Source organism: Manis pentadactyla, chromosome 14, assembly GCF_030020395.1.
Source record: "Manis pentadactyla isolate mManPen7 chromosome 14, mManPen7.hap1, whole genome shotgun sequence".
Taxonomy (NCBI): Eukaryota; Metazoa; Chordata; class Mammalia; order Pholidota; family Manidae; genus Manis; species Manis pentadactyla.
Genome location: NC_080032.1, coordinates 51,553,555 through 51,570,837, shown reverse-complemented (window position 1 = coordinate 51,570,837; position 17,283 = coordinate 51,553,555). Strand labels below are relative to the sequence as shown.

The 17,283-nt window shown below is 45.9% G+C and overlaps 1 protein-coding gene across 1 annotated transcript in view; it reads left to right on the top strand.

The window, feature by feature from the left end:
* The window catches only part of GALNT15 (polypeptide N-acetylgalactosaminyltransferase 15), a 59,222-nt gene that overhangs the window by 24,152 nt on the left and 17,787 nt on the right, over positions 1–17,283 (top strand). Inside the window, exons 4-6 of the mRNA XM_036901021.2 lie at positions 11,055–11,222; positions 13,624–13,741; positions 15,447–15,641. Coding sequence (XP_036756916.2) covers positions 11,055–11,222; positions 13,624–13,741; positions 15,447–15,641 — 481 coding nt within the window. The remainder of the gene's footprint in view (positions 1–11,054; positions 11,223–13,623; positions 13,742–15,446; positions 15,642–17,283) is intronic.

Here is a 17,283-nt window from a genome sequence, read left to right as displayed (position 1 = left end):
TATTCCTTTTCATAAAGAACAATCACAGCTTGAGTGAAATCAAAAAGGATTTTGCCCAGGTCCGTGACGCAGGTCACTGCCCTCCCAGTTCACACCTCAGAAGAGAAGGAGCGTGTGTGAGCTGAGCACCAGGATCAGGACAGGCAAACGAAGGAAGCCCACGAGGCTGCCGTCTTGGATTCTGTTCCCAAGATCACAGTGACTGTGTGTCATCACAGTGGGACATGAAGTTGGTCCTGTCCAGTCCTCATTTCATTCCCACCCCGGTATCACAGACAGATGACTCTCAGAGGGACCTTAGGACCATGATTTCACTGTTGGAAAAAAAACTGAGTATCAAGGGGGACAAAGAGACCCCTCGGGGTCACATAGCCTCTAGACAGTTGAGCTGTTCTCTATACTTTTATGCAGACAGTTAGCCACCACCAATATTGTTAAGCCTTATGCACATATAACCCTAGCAGGCGGTTTTATTCACACCCATCGCCAGCCCCCTCAGGCAGGTCTTCTTGCTTCCCCTTGGCAGAGAGGAGAAATGGCGAGCAAGGCCACCCAGAGCCTTGGCAGCTGAGTGGGGGCTTCTGACTCTGGGTGTACTGCTCTTTTTATTGTCTGTGAACCTTCTCAAGCATTGGAGGTGACCAGGGAGAAACATTCAGTCATGCCCATGCCTACCTGGTTGTGAGATGTATGTTAAAACCTTACCTTGATTAAAGCGAGTCCCTCATGTCTGCTTCTCACCTTGGTGTCCTTTGTCCTTTTCAGAGATCCAGAGGTTTCCACTCTAGGCTGAGGAAAGCTTGGCAATAGCTCAGCAACCAATGAAATGGGCTCCCTGAGATGCTGTCTGCCAGCAAGGGGTGACAGCATGAAATTCTGATTCCCTGGGCTCTTCCCTTCTTCTCCTTTTTATCAAACTTCCTCCCTTCTTCTCTCCCTCCCTCCCTCCCTCCCTCTCTCTCTCTCTCTCTCTCTCTCTCTCTCTCACACACACACACACACACACACACATACACACACAGGGCCTCTGGTCCCCACCCAGCCTGGCCTGGCTTCCTCTTCCTGGCCCCTCTTTTCTGTGGCTGACCATCATTTCGTTATTCACAGCTTTCTGCTCTGGGCCCCCATGAGGAGCTTGCAGATCTTCACAGGTGGGGCTCAGAGAGCACAGCAGCCTCTCCTGGGTGTGAGTCCCTCTCTCTGCATCACGTGGCAGGGCTCTGCACTCTGTGGCCTGGGGAGCCACCCCTTCCAGGCTTGCTGCGCTTTCCTGGTGACTCTGCTCAGGGTTTTCTCCGGCCCCCTGTGGCAGCCCACCTTATTTAAAGCATTTAAAGATGGCAAAGCTGTTGGCCATGTATGTCCTCTTTGGAAAAAAACTGTCTCTTCAGATCCTGTGCCCAATTCTTAATAAGATTATTTGGGGGATTTTTGGCATTGAGTTATATGACTTCTTTATATATTTTGGGTATTAACCCCTAATCAGACTGTTGGTTCCCATGGGGTGGGGGGAGTATGATAGGGGAAATAAGTGAAGGGGATAAAGAGGTACAAACTTCAAATTATAAAATAAATTAGTCAAAGGAATGGAAGTGCAGCATATAGAATATGACCAATAATATTATGATATCTTGGTATGGTAACGGGGTAACTATGCTTACCACGGTGAGCAGTTAGTAATGCATATAATTATCAAATCACTGTGTTCACATGTGAAACCAATATAATATTATATATCAACTCTATTCCAATAAAACAAAACAAAACAAAAAAGCAAAGCTGGAGAAGCCATTGGGCACAGCTTCTAACAGGTGCTGGTCTTCAAGAGAGGAAGGGACCCCAGCTGCCTCAGAGGCGTATGGCAGGCCGCCTTCTATCACCGGATTACACCCATTGCCCAGAAAGCAGGGAAAGTTCTTGAAGAGCTTTCATCGAAAAGGTGGCATAGGGAGGGTGAGTAAAACGTAATAAGCCATGAGTTGATGATTTTAAAGAATCGCAGCTTCCTTAACCCCCTGGTCAGAGAACTCAGGGCCTGGTTACTAGCCCTGGTTCCCTGTCCCCACCCACAGGATAGGCCTACCAGGACCCACGTGGCCACCTGGAATGAATCATTAAAAGGAGCCCCTTCCTCATGACCCTTTACTCCCATTCCTCAGGAGGTATATCATAATGCCTTCATTTTGTTAGGATGAGGTTCTCTTTTGAACTGCCAGAAAATGTAGAAATGAATATGCAAATGTACAATGTCCGTGGTATTTGGGACCCCTCTGGGATCAGGCAGTGCACGACCCGCCTAACAGTACATAGCAGGCCCAGACAGAGGTCTCCAAGAGCATTGTTCTTAGGGCAGTCCAAGGAGGTACTGATTGGAGGCTGGCTCTATGTAAAGTGATGAAGATAAAGATCAAGGGTAGCTGCATTCCAGCTCCAATGCCTTGTGCTGCTGGCTCTAGTCCCCACGCCAACGAGTGAGAGTCATGGCCCCAGAAAAATGAAGACTTCCAAGGGAGAAGGGGCAGCTAGGCCTTGGTGATACGCCAGAAGACAGCACCCTCTGAGGGGTTATGCTAGCTTGATGTCCAGTGACAGCTGGTCTGGTCCCTCCTCTTAGACAGACCTCATTCTTAAAATCACCTCGTGCTCAGCCCGGGCCAAGCCTGCTCCCTGGGAAGGAGGTGGGGCAGGAACAGACTACCTCCTACCTCTCTGCCCTCCAAGGAGCTCACTGATGGAAAGCAGTCTGGGGAATCCCAGATGAAAATGTGAGTGTGAGTGTGCACGTGCATGCATGTGCGTGCATGTGAGTGTGTGTACCCCGGGGAGTGGCAGGCAGAGGCAGTGGCCTTCTCTGGGTCTCATGCCCCAAGGAGCCTGTGCAGCCATCATCCTACTCCACACCCCTCAGCATGACAGAGTCCCGGCAGGCTTGGCCCCTGCCCTGGAGTCACACCTGAGCAACAAGAGCTCTGGAAAGAGAGAATCAGAGCCTTTGGCCTGTCAATGTGAGAGCCTTTCCATGGAGACTGCAGTTTATTAGTGGACCTCACATATTTCAGTTAACCTGTCTTTGTGGACAGTTCGGCTGCCTGGGCTGGTCTTTGAAACCCAAAAGCTTGACACCTGGAGCTTAGAAAGGCTTAAGACAGGACCAACCTTATATCTGCCTGAGAGTTAAAACCCAGTTCACAAGGGAGGGAAGGATGGAGTAAGCAGACACTTCTAGGTCCTTCCAAGCCAAGCAAGGCAGCTTTGCTATGTTGCTTTAAGTGAATCCCCCAAACACCGGACACATCTGTAAGTGTGAAGTTGAAAGCGAAGTATAAGTCTGTTCGGGATTTTGAAGATGGTGGCATGAGTAGGACAGTGGGAATCTCCTCCCAAAAACATATATATTTTTGAAAATACAACAAATACAACTAATCCTAAGAGAGATCAGAAGACACAGGACAACAGCCAGACTACATCCACACCTGCGAGAACCCAGCGCCTGGAGAAAGGGGTCAGATACAAGCCGCAGCCCTGCGGGACCTGAGCGCCCCTCACCCCAGCTCCCAACGGGAGGAGAGGAGTCAGAGTGAGGAGGGAGAGGGAGCCCAGAACTGCTGAACACCCAGCTCCAGCCATCCGCACCAGAGCACAGACACAGTGTATGCGTGGGGTCCTGGATACTAGGGAAACAGGACAGTAAGACCTGTGAGCGGGTCCCAAAGCCAGTGCCCACAGCTGGACGGAAGCATCCCGGGTCACAGTCAAGCAGCTGGAAATCCCAGGGAACTCTGGGCGCACTAACCTCCTGGGCAACAGCTCTGAGACCCCCTCACGGAGGTAAACAGTCAAACAGCCCCCCGTCCATTACCCCTCCAGGGCCCCGCCATAGCAGAGAAGCAGCCTGAGGCTGGCAACGCCCACAGCAAAGGAGCTTCCTCCATACTGGCTAGGCAAGATACAGAGACCCAGTCTACATGCAATTGCCCAACACAAGCCACTAGGGGTCGCAGTTGTCCCAGTAAAGAAAGGCCAGGAGCAAGTGGAAAGTCTTGGCTCTCCCAGCTGACAGACGAGTCAATAGCTCACCATTGCACATATCAACATGAAAAGGCAAAAAAATTTGATCCAGACAAGACTAACCCAGGCAGCTTCGACATCTTCTACATCTTCCCCTGAGAAGGAACCTTGGGAGATAGATTTAACTAGTCTTCCTGAAAAAGAATTCAAAACAAAAGTCATAACCATGCTGATGGACTTGCAGAGAAATATGCAAGAACTAAGGAGGGAGAATACAGAAATAAAACAAGCTCTGGAAGGACTTCAAAACAGAATGGACGAGATGCAAGAGACCATTAATGGACTAGAAAACAGAGAACAGGAATGCAGAGAAGCTGATGCAGAGGGAGATAAAAGGATCTCCAGGAATGAAAGAATTTTAAGAGAACGGTGTGACCAATCAAAATGGAACAATATCCGCATTATAGGGGTACCAGAAGAAGAAGAGAGAGAAAAAGGGATAGAAAGTGTCTTTGAAGAAATAATTGCTGAAAACTTCCCCAAACTAGGGGAGGAAATGGCCTCTCAGACCACAGAGGTACAAAGAACTCCCATGACAAGGGATCCAAGGAGGGCAACACCAAGGTACATAATAATTAAAATGGCAAAGATCAAAGACAAGGACAAAGTATTAAAGGCAGCCAGAGAGAAAAAAAAGGTCACCTACAAAGGAAAACCTATCAGGTTATCATCAGACTTCTCAACAGAAACCCTACAGGCCAGAAGAGAATGGCATGATATACTTAATGCAATGAAACACAAGGGCCTCGAACCAAGACTACTGTATCCAGCACGATTATCATTTAAATATGAAGGAGGGATTAAACAATTCCCAGACAAGCAAAAGTTGAGGGAATTTGCCTCCCACAAACCACCTCTACAGGGCATCTTACAGGGACTGCTCTAGATGGGAGCACTCCTAAAAAAAGCACAGAACAAAACACCCAACATATGAAGAAAGGAGGAGGAGGAATAAGAAGGGAGAGAAATAAAGAATCATCAGACCGTGTTTATAATAGCTCAATAAGCAAGTTAAGTTAGACAGTAAGATAGTAAAGAAGCTAACCTTGAACCTTTGGTAACCGCAAACTTAAAGCCTGCAATGGCAATAAGTACATACCTTTCAATAATCACCCTAAATGTAAATGGAGTGAATGCACCAATCAAAAGACACAGAGTAACAGAATGGATAAAAAAGCAAGACTTTCTTTTTTGCTGCTTACAAGAGACTCACCTCAAACCCAAAGACATGCACAGACTTAAAGTCAAGCGATGGAAAAAGATATTTCATGCAAACAACAGAGAGAAAAAAGCAGGTGTTGCAATACTAGTATCAGACAAAATAGACTTCAAAACAAAGAAAGTAACAAAAGATAAAGAAGGACATTACATAATGATAAAGGTCTCAGTCCAACAAGAGGATATAACTATTATAAATATATATGCACCCAATACAGGAGCACCAACATATGTGAAACAAATACTAACAGAATTAAAGGAGGAAATAGAATGCAATGCATTCATTTTGGGAGACTTCAACACAACACTCACTCCAAAGGACAGATCCACCAGACAGAAAATAAGTAAGGACACAGAGGCACTGAACAACACACTAGAACAGACGGACCTAATAGACATCTACAGAACTCTACATCCAAAAGCAACAGGATACACATTCTTCTCAAGTGCACATGGAACATTCTCCAGAATAGACCACATACTAGGCCACAAAAAGAACCTCAGTAAATTCCAAAAGATTGAAATCCTACCAACCAACTTTTCAGACCACAAAGGCATAAAACTAGAAATAAATTGTACAAAGAAAGCAAAAAGGCCCACAAACACATGGAGGCTTAACAACACGTTCCTAAATAATTAATGGATCAATTACCAAATCAAAATGGAGATCCAGCAATATATGGAAACAAACGACAACAACAACACAAAGCCCCAACTACTGTGGTATACAGCAAAAGCAGTCTTAAGAGGAAAGCATATAGCAATCCAGGCATATTTAAAGAAGAACAATCCCAAATGAATGGTCTAATGTCACAATTATCGAAAATGGAAAAAGAAGAACAAATGAGGCCGAAGGTCAGCAGATGGAGGGACATAATAAAGATCAGAGAAGAAATAAATAAAATTGAGAAGAATAAAACAATAGCAAAAATCAATGAAACCAAGAGCTGGTTCTTTGAGAAAATAAACAAAATAGATAAATCTCTAGCCAGACTTATTAAGAGAAAAAGAGAGTCAACACACATCAACAGAATCAGAAACGAGAAAGGAAAAATCACGACGGACCCCACAGAAATACAAAGAATTATTAGAGAATACTATGAAAACCTATATGGTAACAAACTGGGAAACCTAGGAGAAATGGACAACTTCCTAGAAAAATACAACCTTCCAAGACTGACCCAGAAAGAAATAGAAAATCTAAACACACCAATTACCATCAATGAAACTGAAGTGGTAATCAAAAAACTACCAAAGAACAAAACCCCTGGGTCAGATGGATTTACCTCAGAATTTATCAGACATACAGAGAAGACATAATACCCATTCTCCTTAAAGTTTTCCAAAAAATAGAAGAGGAGGGAATACTCCCAAACTCATTCTATGAAGCCAACATCACCCTAATACCAAAACCAGGCAAAGACCCCACCAAAAAAGAAAACTACAGACTAATATCCCTGATGAACGTAGATGCAAAAATACTCAACAAAATATTAGCAAACCGAATTCAAAAATACATCAAAAGGATCATACACCATGACCAAGTGGGATTCATCCCAGGGATGCAAGGATGGTACAACATTCGAAAATCCATCAACATCATCCACCACAACAACAAAAAGAAAGACAAAAACCACATGATCATCTCCATAGATACTGAAAATGCATTTGATAAAATTCAACATCCATTCATGATAAAAACTCTCAACAAAATGGGTGTAGAGGGCAAGTACCTCAACATAATAAAGGCCATATATGATAAACCCACAGCCAACATCATACTGAACAGCCAGAAGCTGAAAGCTTTTCCTCTGCGATCGGGAACAAGACAGGGATGCCCACTCTCCCCACTGTTATTTAACATAGTACTGGACGTCCTAACCATGGCAATTAGACAAAACAAAGAAATACAAGGAATCCAGATTGGTAAAGAAGAAGTTAAACTGTCACTATTTGCAGATGACATGATATTGTACATAAAAAAACCCTAAAGACTCCACTCCGAAACTACTAGAGCTAATATCAGAATTCAGCAAAGTTGCAGGATACAAAATTAACACACAGAAATTAGTGGCTTTCCTATACACTAACAATAAACTAATAGAAAGAGAAATCAGGAAGACAATTCCATTCACAATAGCATCAAAAAGAATAAAATACCTAGGAATAAACCTAACCAAGGAAGTGAAAGACCTATACCCTGAAAACTATAAGACACTCAAGAGAAATTAAAGAGGTCACTAACAAATGGAAACTCATCCCATGCTCCTGGCTAGGAAGAATTAATATAGTCAAAATGGCCATCCTGCCCAAACCAATATACAGATTCGATGCAATCCCTATCAAACTACCAACAGCATTCTTCAATGAACTGGAACAAATAGTTCAAAAATTCATATGGAAACACCAAAGACCCCAAATAGCTAAAGCAATCCTGAGAAGGAAGAATAAAGTGGGGGCGATCTCACTCCCCAACTTCAAGCTCTACTACAAAGCCACAGTAATCAAGACAATTTGGTACTGGCACAAGAACAGAGCCACAGACCAATGGAACAGAATAGAGACTCCAAACATTAACCCAAACATATATGGTCAACTAATATTCGATAAAGGGGCCATGGACATACAATGGGGAAATGACAGTCTCTTCAACAGATGGTGCTGGCAAAACTGGATAGCTACATGTAAAAGAATGAAACTGGATCACTGTCTAACCCCATACACAAAACTAAATTCAAAATGGATCAAAGACTTGAATGTAAGTCATGAAACCATAAAACTCTTAGAAAAAAACATAGGCAAAAATCTCTTAGACATAAACATGAGTGACCTCTTCTTGAACTTATCTCCCCGGGCAAGGGAAACAAATGCAAAAATGAACAAATGGGACTATATCAAGCTGAAAAGCTTCTGTACAGCAAAGGACACCATCAATAGAACAAAAAGGTATCCTACAGTATGGGAGAATATATTCGTAAATGACAGATCTGATAAAGGGTTGACATCCAAAATATATAAAGAGCTCACACACCTCAACAAACAAAAAGCAAATAATCCAATTAAAAAATGGGCAGAGGAGCTGAATAGACAGTTCTCTAAAGAAGAAATTCAGATGGCCAACAGACACATGAAAAGATGCTCCACATCGCTAGTCATCAGAGAAATGCAAATTAAAACCACAATGAGATATCATCTCATACCAGTAAGGATGGCTACCATCCAAAAGACAAACAACAACAAATGTTGGCGAGGTTGTAGAGAAAGGGGAACCCTCCTACACTGCTGGTGGGAATGTAAATTAGTTCAACCATTGTGGAAAGCAGTATGGAGGTTCCTCAAAAAGCTCAAAATAAAATACTGTTTGACCCAGGAATTCCACTTCTAGGAATTTACCCCAAGAATGCAGCAGCCCAGTTTGAAAAAGACAGATGCACCCCTATGTTTATCACTGCATTATTTACAATAGCCAAGATATGGAAGCAACCTAAATGTCCATCAGTAGATGAATGGATAAAGAAGATGTGGTACATATACACAATGGAATATTACTCAGCCATAAGAAAAAAACAAATTGTACCATTTGCAACAACATGTATGGAGCTAGAGGGTATTATGCTCAGTGAAATAAACCAGGCAGAGAAAGACAAGTACCAAATGATTTCACTCATATGTGGAGTATAAGAACAAAAGAAAACTGAGGGAACAAAACAGCAGCAGAAGCACAGAACCCAAGAATGGACTAATAGTTACCAAAGGGAAAGGGACTGGGAAGGATGGGTGGGAAGGGAGGGATAAGGGTGGGGAAAAAAAAAAAGAGGGCATTACAATTAGCATGTATAGTGTGGCGGGGGCACAGGGAGGGCTGTGCAACACAGAGAAGACAAGTAGTGATTTTACAGCATCTTACTATGTTGATGGACAGTGACTGTGAATGGGGATGTGGGGGGGACTTGGTGAAGGGGGGCGCCTAGTAAACATAATGTCCTTCATGTAACTGTAGATTAATGATACCAAAATAAAGTTAAAAAAAAAAAAAAGACTGTTCGGGTTTTGTCAAATCACTCTTTCTGAGTCACTAGGCTGTGGTTACTCCTGAATTCAGCCCTGGGTAAGCAGCCCCCATGGCCCCATGGTCCATGGCAAGAAAAACAAAACAAAACATGTCTTTCACTTCATTCATTGACATTTTATCTATCCTTCATCTCTATCTGAAATGTCCTCAGAGAGGTGCATGATTAATCACTTATGTGTCTGGTAAAAATAGAAAGAAAAGATTTCAGAAAGGAAAAGATGGTATTGGGTATCACAGGTAATACAGTTATAGAAGTGATCTTTACACTTGACTCTGAGCTTCCAGCAAGACAGAGCAAAATAAGAAATTTAATGAATTTTATAGTTCTCATTTCCATTAAAAGGTAATGTATACCTTTGTCAGGAAGGACACAGCTCAAATGTCTAGGATGAATTTATTGTGTAAACACTCAAATCCAATTTCCTTTCTTGTCCTATTATGATTATTAAGATGGCATGAATTTGATGGATTCTTCAGAATTCAGCTACACACCTTCCCTGGCTCTCGATTCTGATATTCCACAAAATGCTTTGCTGACAGTGTAAACACAGTGTGGCTGGGGTAGCTCCTTCCAGGAATTAACTTCTCTTTGTGGATGGTACCTTCTTGCCACCCCCGAGTTCAGGCCTGGTTCATTCCGTGGCACTGATTGTAGAAGTAATAGTCATGAGAGTACAGGAAATGTGATTGAGATGTTAGCTAGGTGGAGAGTAGCTTCTGATACACCTGGGTGATCACCTATTTAGTAAAAAGGCAATGACCTACCCCAGTTTCCCACATCACCCTCCCTGAGGTCAGGCTGTGGAAAAAATGTGGGGGGCGGAGGGATAAAATACAATCACCAATAGCATCTGTAAGTGAGCAAATAGACCTACACTCAGAACTTTGGTTTGCTTGTAGACGCGGCTGCATTAGCACCAGGGATGCTTCTGGGCTTGGCAGTCCTTATTCCCCAAGTCAATCAAGTTTTAATCAAGGGAAGAATAAGAACGAGACCCTCAATCAGGAGCCCATGAACCTGCTTAATGCTGCACATAGTATTTTGCATATGTGCGTATGATTATTTTTCTGTGGCAGGTCCACAGTTTTCCGCTTGTTCTCAAGGGATCAAAGACCCCAAAAGAAGTTAAGAACAACAGTCCTAGAGCATTATGGCTGAGAAATACCTTTGTGAGAAATAGTTCAACCTCCCATTTTACAAATGGGGAAACTGAGTCCCAGAAAAGTTCAACAGCTGTCTCAAGATCACACAACTCCTTAGTGGCAGAGCTGAGCCTAGGACCCCATTCTCCCATCCCCTGGTGCTGTCAACAGAGGGCAAATAGGTTCTTTAATGAAATGGGTCCCCAGTTCTTTAAGGAAAACTGTTTTCTGGAATAATGCTGCCTAATAGAAACATAACATGAGCCATGTATGTCACACATGTGATATAAACGTTTCTAATAGTCATATTAGAAAAGAAAAAAAACATGAAATTAATTTTAATAATATATTTTAATAAACCCAGTATGTCCAAAATCTTCATTTCAACATGTAATCAATATAAAACTTACCAATATTTTTACATCTTTTTCCATATGAAGTCTTCTAAATCCAGCACAGGGGGCGCCACAATGGGCAGTGGGCACAGATGACATTTCTATCCTCAGCAAGTGAATGACTTGTATTCCTTGTTTGACTCCACGATTCTTCCCAGGAGCCGGGTGGTGTCTCCAGTCATAGACGTGATCGACTGGAAGACTTTTCAGTATTACCCCTCCAGGGATTTGCAGCGTGGAGTGCTAGACTGGAAGCTGGATTTCCACTGGGCGCCTTTGCCTGAGGGTGAAAGGAAGGCTCTCCAGTCCCCCATCAAGCCCATCAGGTGAGGGCCCCTCGCACGGCCTGCTTCTCCCTTGCTTCCCCACGACCAGCTTGGCAGCCAGACTGCTTGGGATCGAATCCAGGCTCCACTGGTGTCTTACAATTACTTTCTCCATGCCTCAGTTTCCTCACCACTAAACTGGGGTAACAACAGGACATCCCATGCAGGGCTTCTGGGAAGGTCACCTGAGTCACTGAGTGAGACTCTCTGCTGCTCCCCAGCCCCTGTCCCTGGTAACCACAGACCTGCTCTTTGTCCCTACGGACTGGCCCTGTCAGGGCAGTCACACAGTACCTGGCCTCTTGCGTCAGGCATCTTTTCACTCAGCGTGTTTTGGAGGTATGTAGCCCCTTCTACAACACAGGGCCAGGCACTGTGTGTGACGGCTGTTTCCCTACTGTGTGAGTGGAGTCCGGCAGCCCCGCAGGCCGCTCCCCTGGATGCCCCTGTGGGGACAGAGGCAGAGGCTGCACTGGGATGCTGCCCCAGGTCTGTCTCACCTGGTCACCCCGGGATTGCTCTGGCCTTGGGGACTTCCTCAGGGAAGAGGAAGACTTCAGCCAGGTGCATGCTGAGACACCACGACGCTCATAGTACCCCCAATTGTGTGAGTTGCTCAGTTTGGTGTTTGGGCGTGTTTAGTTTTTGGACAATTATACTCTCTTTGAGGACATACTCTAGACACCGTCTGTTGCCAAGTAAACCACTCACTTAGTGGTGTAGAACAACAACCGATTTATGAAGCTCATGCACCCTGAGGGAGCCTCGGGGTGGTCGTCTGTGCCCCAGGGTATCCAGGGCTTCAGCAGGACTAGTCCGAACTGGGCTAGAATGGCCAGAAACGGCGAAGAGCTGGGGCCGCAATCCCGCGACACTCTGTACCCTGCCTGAAGGCCAGTGTGCAGCCCCCCAGAGGTGGCTGTGTGTCTGCTGGCTGGGGCCTCAGAGCGAGCCAATCCCAAGAGGGCTGGTGATGCAAGCTGTACCTCCTACCTGCTTTTAAAAAATAATGTCTTGAGGTGAATTTCACATAACATAAAAGTCACCCTTTGAGAGTGAAGAATTCGGTAGCATTTAGTATATTCACCATGTTGTGCAACCGCCTCCTCTGTCTAGTCCAAAACATCTCCATTACCCCAAAGTAAAGTCCCTTACCCATTAGGCAGGGTCTCCACTGCTCCCCGGCCCCTGTCCCTGGCAACCGCCAACCAGCCCTACGGACTGGCCCTGTCAGGGCAGTCACACAGTACCTGGCCTCTCGCGTCAGGCATCTTTCACTCAGCGTGTTTTGGAGGTATGTAGCCCCTTCTATAACCAGCCTCAGAAGGCACCCAGGGTCACCTCCAGTGCTGTCACAGGCCCACTCAGGTTCATGGGAAGGAGAATAGACACCCCCTTGGGGGAGGAATGTCAAGGTCACACTGTAGGCAGTGTGAGCACCTGTGGGACAGGGGACCCTGTGGAGTCCACTTTTGGGCAGCTGACCTCCACCTGCCAGTCTGTCACCTACTGCCCAACACCAACCAATTACTTGAGTTTCTGAGTATCTAGCACAGGGACACAGAATAAAGGCATCAGGCATGAATAGGACTTCAAGGCACTACCCAAGGGAGTATGACTAACAGCAGAACTGATTACCCACAAGCTTGGATATACAAAAAGTATTTATCTTTATTCTCTAATAAATCAACTTAGGTAATTTCTATCTTGACTCCTCTTTCCACCTAATAGCATAAAACTTCTGGGCAAATTAGTCAAAGTCAGTAATAGCTTAGTCATGTCATGTTTAAATCTGTCTTCCGGGTGTCCTCCTCGCTGTCTCCCTGGGTTGATTTTGAGCTCCAGACCTCTGTGGGGGCAGCAGTGAGGGGGTGGGAGGTTCCCATCTCAGGCTTTCGCTGTCCCGTGTCAGCTCTCTCCAAGATTCGCCTTCCCCCCTGGACCTGGACTCTGGTGGGGGGTTGGCATGCCTGGCCCCCAGGGGCTCCTATGACCCTCCACACTGTACCTGCCTGAGTGCCACATCTGGATGAGGGAAGAAAGGAGGGCAGAGCCTGACTGTTTCCTTCTGTCCAGGCCTGATGTCACCTGCCTTAGGGTATCTTATTTTAACCAGGGCCTTCTTCCCAAAGGTCTTTGCAGGGGCACTCAAGCCAGAGGGCAGGGGAGCCTCAGGTGCAGCCCCCTGGATGGGGAATAAAAGGCCCTGCAGCCATAGCTTTCTTTCCATGAAAGATTGGGATTTTTAATATGATTGCTTGTCTCCAGTGTTGCAGTTAAAAGCCCTGAGACCTATCAGAGCCCAGAGCCCACCCTCTTAGCCCCTGGGGCTCCCACTGGCAAGTCTCCTGATGTGCTCTGTGTTCTGAACTGCACTCTATTCCATCTTCTCTCTGCCCAGGAGCCCTGTGGTGCCCAGCGGGGTTGTGGCCATGGACAGACATTACTTCCAAAACACTGGGGCGTATGACCCCCTCATGTTACTGCAAGGTGGTGAAAACCTCGAACTGTCTCTCAAGGTATGCCCTGGACCAAGGGAGGACCCAGGTGGGGTCTCTGGAGTGTGAGTATGGTCACAGCTTGGGGGCTGCCATTAGCAATGCCACTGGTCAGGGATAAGACTGAGGGCAAATTATAACATCATTAAGTGCAGTGTCTCAAGCTCTCTTTTCTTTCCCTCCCCACCTCACTCATGCCCTGCCTTGGCTTTAACCCCAGCCTCCCTCGTGAACTCCCCTGGAGTTAGGGGCAGAATGTCAGTCTCCTTCCCCATAGTACTTTCTCTGTTCACAACACCCACAGGCCAAACAAACCCCAGACAATTCTGAGTATGGAGGACAGTGATGCCCCCTTATCCACAGTTTCAGTGACCCGTCTGGAAGCAGATGATCCTCCCACTGATGTTTTGTCAGAAGGGCAGCAATAGCCTGATGCTATGTCACAACGCCTGTGAAATTCCCCTCACTTCCTATCTTCATTGGGCATTTTATCATCTCACATTATCACAAGAAGGGTGAGTGTAGTAGGATAAGACAGTTTGAGAGAGAGTCCCCATTCACATAACTTTTGTTACGGTATATTGTTAAAATTGTTCTATTGTATTACTGTTGTTCATCTCTTACTGAGCCTGATTTATAAATTACACTTTATCATGGGTATGTGTGCATAGGAAAGCGCAGTATATACAGGGCTCTGGACCATCTGTGCTTTCAGGCATCCCTTGGGGGGCGTGCAGCATATCCCCTGAGGATAAGGAGGGTTTGCTCCAAACAGCTGAGTAAGTATCTGTCCTAACTCCTTCGCAACTATTGGGCACCACACGGCTTCTCAGACCGTGGGATAGGATGGGATGCCACCTCCTCATTTCCTGTCCCACGGTGATTTTAGTGTGATACTTGCTTTTTCATCACAACAACCTCTGAAACCCCAAAGTGAAACGGACAGCATCAAAAGTGCTTCCATCTAGTGGTGAAACCTTAATTACTGCAAGCTTGCAGTTTGCAGAACAGCAAACAGATGTCACTGTTGTTCTCAAACATTTAAAGTAGCCCAGGTGGCCCTGTGAGTCCACTGGGGGGCAGGAACCTGGGCACACAGTCTGGGAACCCCAGCTTTGGTGTTTCCGTTCATATGCTGTCTCTGCCAGGGATGTTTTCCTTTTCATGTTCATCCTCAAGTAGGGACTGAACAGCTTCCTGTCACATGAATTCCAGGCATTTGGGAGCAAAGAGCAGAGAACCCTCCTGAAGTGGGAAAGACTCACTTTTAAGGAAAGCTTGCTTTCATCTCCATGCAAATGGCTCTCATGCCTTTGCAGCAGGAGACTTTGTGAGCTTGTAGAAATTCCCTGACCGCTAGGGACAACTTTTTCCCTGAGGAAGCAGCTCTGGGAAACAGGGATGCTAATCCGCACGGCCACATCTCCCTAAGTGCTAAATCTACCCGTGTGGTTCAGGGCCGGGGCACATTCGGGTAGTCGCCTGGGGGTGGCCCCCTTGCCCCACTGGTTCCGTCCCAGGGCAGGTGCCCCCATTCTTCCCACCTTGTCACTCCCCTGCCTGGACTCCCAGGTCTGGAAATTCAGCTGCACCCTGAGTACTGTAATTATCTTTACCATTTTGTGCTCACAATTTCCTGAACATTTGCCAGCCCCTCTCAGGATCCCTTACCCGCCGTGTTCTTGGGGTGGGGTGTGGAGGTATTTATTTTCTCCTTTCATGGCAGGCCTGGCTCTGTGGTGGCTCTGTTGAAATCCTTCCTTGCTCGCGGGTGGGGCATATCTACCGAAATCCAGGTGGCAGCTCCCCCCTTGACCAGGAGGCTGCCCTGCGGAACAAGGTTCGCATTGCTGAGGCCTGGCTGGGCTCGTTCAAAGATACCTTCTACAGGCACAATCCAGAGGCCCTGTCCTTGAGCAAGGTAAGGAGAAAGCCCAGCAGGGCTTCTAGGGCCCCACATGGCCATTAGATTCCATGTCCACAAGCAACACATTACTGCCTGCCTGCTGCCATGTAGCTCAGTTGTTATGGGGTGACACATAAGTGCCATTTAGTGTGCGATGTGGGTTCGCATGCGTGTTTGCTGCACTGGGCATGGGCCTCTGAAGGTAAGATCCCCAGGACCCACAACAGCCCTGGAACAGCACCCACAGGCCCCTCACCAGCCCACACGGCTGGATGTGCTCCATTCTCTGGTCCACAAGTGTCCCTATCATTTGATGACTTTCAGGAGGAGAATGGCACCCCCTGCTGGTAAGTGAGGAGAGGGGACCTTTTTTCTGACATTTTTTTTCATTTGAACATTTCCATTAATTCCTGTTTTGGAAATGTCCTATTGTTTACTTTGATGTCAGAATTTCAATAACATTACTGCCTCCCTGAAGGTATTCAGTAGCATGAATGTGCTTTAAATTTAAATAGCTAAAAATTAATTTTGTCTAATGATTTCTATCCTTCCATCTCCCTGCCCATCTCACCCATAAAGCTCTCAAGTGGCCTTTAAGTTACAGAAATCCTGGACACCCAGAGACTGTGGGAGATGTTGACACTCTTGTTTTCTCCTCTGTCAAGCACAGTTGTACAGAAGGGACAGCTCCTTGTCATCATGCCCCTCATCTGAGGTCAGACAGGGCTGGTAGCTTTGCCAATCTGTTTCCTCGCCAGGGTGGAGGTGGTGGGGCATGCATGCATGAAGGACTGTGTCTGCCTTAACAGCAAATGGAGAACAGCTAGGGGGCCTCGAGTGAACACTAAGAATGCCAAGAAAGTAGCAGAAAACTTACACTAATTTCCTTAGAGGAAATAGTAATAGATCTCTTTGACTCAATGGTGGGTTAAACATGCAGAACAAACAAGAAATTCCCACCTCAGAGTTGTTCTCAAATGTTCTGTAGGTAAGACTCACTGGGAGAAATAGTGAAAATGCAGATTCCAGGGTCCCTGCCCCAACCTGCTGAATCACAGTCTCTGGGGCAGGGCCTACGAGTTCACATTTTTAACAAGTTCCTTGGACATTTCTGAGCCCGGTATTTCGTGGATCACATCTTGAGAAGCAGGGAGAGAACATTCCAGTATGGCAGATTGAGACCTGATTCTTCCAGGACTCAGAGGGAAAAAGCAGAATCAAACCAACTTGCATCACCAGCCTGTTGGAGCAGTGTCTGATTGCGGGACCAGAGGCCATCAAGTTGGAATTCTGACGGGGATTTCCTGTCCAGACCCCTTCCCTCTCCTCTCCCCACCCCAGGAGATCGTCCTCTCTCTTTTTTCTGTTTTTAGTCCTTATAACCCCTCCTTAGCACCTCTCTCTTCCCTAAAAATATCCAGGGGTTAGAACTAAATTTATGGATAGGGTTCTTTGAATCTTATCAATATAGCCAAATACATATATTTATCCTAAAATGTTAAGGACTTATCTTGATATCCATTCCAGGACAATTACATTATACAGGAGAATCTCAAGGAAAAGGGATGATGTAGCCAAAGGAATGACTCATTAATGGAGGAAATTGGGCCCCATAGGGAAAGCAAGGAAAACTTGCCTTGTCCCCACCCCTACCCCA